The 3138-nt window shown below is 35.9% G+C and overlaps 1 protein-coding gene across 1 annotated transcript in view; it reads left to right on the forward strand.

The window, feature by feature from the left end:
- The first annotated feature begins 717 nt into the window (after window positions 1–717).
- LOC107752698 (bifunctional glutamate/proline--tRNA ligase-like) overlaps window positions 718–3138 on the forward strand; it is a 26778-nt gene continuing 24357 nt past the window's right edge. Inside the window, exon 1 of the mRNA XM_016568722.1 lies at window positions 718–760. Coding sequence (XP_016424208.1) covers window positions 718–760 — 43 coding nt within the window. The remainder of the gene's footprint in view (window positions 761–3138) is intronic.

Raw genomic sequence — 3138 nt, forward strand, 5'->3', positions numbered from 1 at the left:
TAGAAAAGTAATCAAAAAGTAATCAAATGTAATCAGTTACATTACTTTAATAAAGTAATTGAAAAGTTACACTACTTATTACATTTTAAGTAAGGTAACTTGTAATCTGTAACCTATTAAATTTCCAAAGTAACCTTCCCAACACTGTATATATATAATGTTAGTTTATTGACACCTTAAATAAAATCGATCAATGTATTTTGAAGGCTTATAGCGCCTCCTTTAGGAAGTATATTGATTTTACATGTTTGTTTTGCTGTATTACATACAGGGAAATTCTCATAATTTATGAGAAATTATTTATGAAATATGTTTATCTCACAATTGTGACCATTTCTATCATATTTAAGATTTTATATTTTTAATTTCATTTAATAGACTGTAAAAAAAAAATATTACAAACCTGAATTACAAAAAAATGACTCTAAGCGAAAAGCGAAAGGTGCCTGGAAAGTTTTACAGAACGTTACCCTATAATTTTAATATTGTACCTATTATTTTTCTACATTATGCCTTCCAATTTCAAAAGAAGGGGGCACACAATAACACAGCAGCATAGGAAAATGTCCGGAACCATAGTTTCAGGGTTCAGTGTTTCCCGGCTCATTCTAGCGCTGCGCTCTCACAGCAGGCGGCGCTGAGCAGCTTTGTGGCTTGTGAAGTAGTTTGATGTTGGAAGTGTGACAGGGCCATTCCGAGCAAACCAGGAGGAACGACATGGCGCTAAACTTGACTATCAGCAGTAGCAACCCACCTCTAGGTAAGTACACATGAGATGTGTTTAATATACTCTAAACTACAATGCATTTTGCAGCTGAGCTCGCTCATCTGCTCAATGGACTGACATGCAGGGTATCCTCGTGCCATCGTGGCACATCTAAAATTAACTGTGTCCCTCTCCCACCGTTTAATTGACTTCAAGTGCTTTAATTGTTAATAGATTAAAAACAAGAACAATGACAGTAGTAGTAGTTTGGTACTGCTTTAGTAAAAGAGAATCAGAAGTATAATTTGTGCGTGTTTTCGTGATTATGACGGAGTTTTAAAGGTTTGCAGACACATACAGGGAAAAACGAAGAATTTGTTTGAGCTTCTTTGATTTATGTTGATTTCAGAGGCGTTTCATCATGTATTTAAGATAGAAAAATGCTAATAAAGCTGCTGAATGACATTTATTGTTGGTCAGATGAATTGAAGTGCGCCATCCAGTGCTGGGAAAGCAGTGTCACTGGCTGATGCAAGTCATTTGAAAGATCTGAATCCGTTTACCCCACACCTGTCTTTGAGCAGCAGGATTATGAAACACTTTTGTCAGACATATTTGTTTGTATATGAGTGTGATCATTATTATGGGCTCATATGATGGAGTAAAATCTGAAATTAAGTGGCCTTGCTTACTAATATGTGTGCAAAACCAGTGGGAACACAGCAAACCGAAATCAAAATGGGTGGGACTGGTTTTATGCTCTAATTGAGTGTCTCAAAAATTTGTGGTTAAATGTTAATTGTCAAACATGTTTTTCATCATAAATGAAATTCTGAGAACTTGCATTTATGTAAGCTGTATGGAGGTTTCTCAGTACACTCAATTTTAATAAATCTATATTAATAAATTCTGTAAACAGTGCTTATTGGTTAGTTCAGTGTTTCCCAACCGGGGTGCCGTCTGTCGAGAGCAGGGGTGCCGTGTAAAAAAAGCATTTTTAAATATTTTTAAATTGCTAAAATGTTCAAAAAAGCATCTATTATATAATATCCATTTCTGATGTTGCTAATAATTAGAGATGCACTGAAATTTCGGCTGCCGAAAATTAGTTCATCACTCAGGTTTCACTATCACATGGTGTGACGCTCTGCGTATTATCCCGCTCTATGCGTGTGCGCTCCGCTCAGTCGCTCCACTCGTATACCGTTCATGCTCATCGGAACAGCAAAGTCCACTCAAAAATTGAGCCGACAGGAAACATCGATGTAGTACAGTAACATGGTGTGGTATATGGGCAACTCTGGTAACGCTGCCCTCTCATTCATTGTTCCGCTAACCGCTATGTTATGCTCTCGTGTTCTGATAATAATAGCTTTCTAGGACTAAACATTATTTGGATAATTGGTAAAAAAAAAAAAGTTAAATATCTTAACCCTACTGTTAGACCTACCTGAAAAACTAAAAAACAATTTATTTAATTCGAAGGCCTGTCGTTATTTTTTATTTGTGCTATCATTATTAATTTCTTTATTTGTTCTTATTTTATTACTGACTGCTTACTTGTCATTGTTTTATTCAATTCAAAGTTTGAAATCAAGCTATCTCGTGCTACTGCACCAAAATTACCCCACTGTAAAATAAAAAATTACCATTATAACTAGCTATCTCATAATGTTTATAATGTTTAAAAAGCCTACATTAAAATCTGTCATATAAATTGGTCTCTTCATTAGAAATTAGCCTACTCAGCCTACTCATTGATGGACAACATTTTTTTATAATATTAAAAATATCTGTATGACATTATATTCTGCAGTTCTTCCCTGTTGTACCGAATATCTATACTTTTCAAATGATCATATCGAAGTTAGAAATTCAAATATTGTGACAAAATTAATTTTGTAGGGTGCCACAAGTTTGTTAAAATTTCCAAAGGGTGCCGCGACAAAAAAAAGGTTGGGAAACACTGGTCTACTCTACCAGGATCAGGAAACAGTCCTCATAAAATGCACTGCACACATCTGAATATTTGGGTTGAAGAGTTCTGGAACAGTGTTGTAAATACAACTTAACCACTGATTTCTAGTCGTGTCCTCTTTTGGAAGGCCAAACAAAGTAGTTTCGCTTTCACAACGAAACACAGCGTCACACATGGCGGCCTAGAGCAGTGTTTCCCAACCGGGGGTCTGTCGAGAGCAGGGGTGCCGTGTAAAAAATCATTTTTTAATATTTTTAAATTGCTAAAATGTTTTTTTTTTTTTTTAAAGCATCTATTATATAATAGCCATTTCTGATGTCGCCAATAATTAGAGATGCACCGAAATTTCGGCTGCCGAAAATTAGTTCACCGCTCAGGTTTCACTTTCACGTGGTGTGACGCTCTGCGTATTATCCCGCTCTATGCGTGTGCGCTCCGCTCAGCTCCACTCATA

Source organism: Sinocyclocheilus rhinocerous, unplaced genomic scaffold, assembly GCF_001515625.1.
Source record: "Sinocyclocheilus rhinocerous isolate Xijiao unplaced genomic scaffold, SAMN03320098_v1.1 scaffold6887, whole genome shotgun sequence".
NCBI lineage: Eukaryota > Metazoa > Chordata > Actinopteri > Cypriniformes > Cyprinidae > Sinocyclocheilus > Sinocyclocheilus rhinocerous.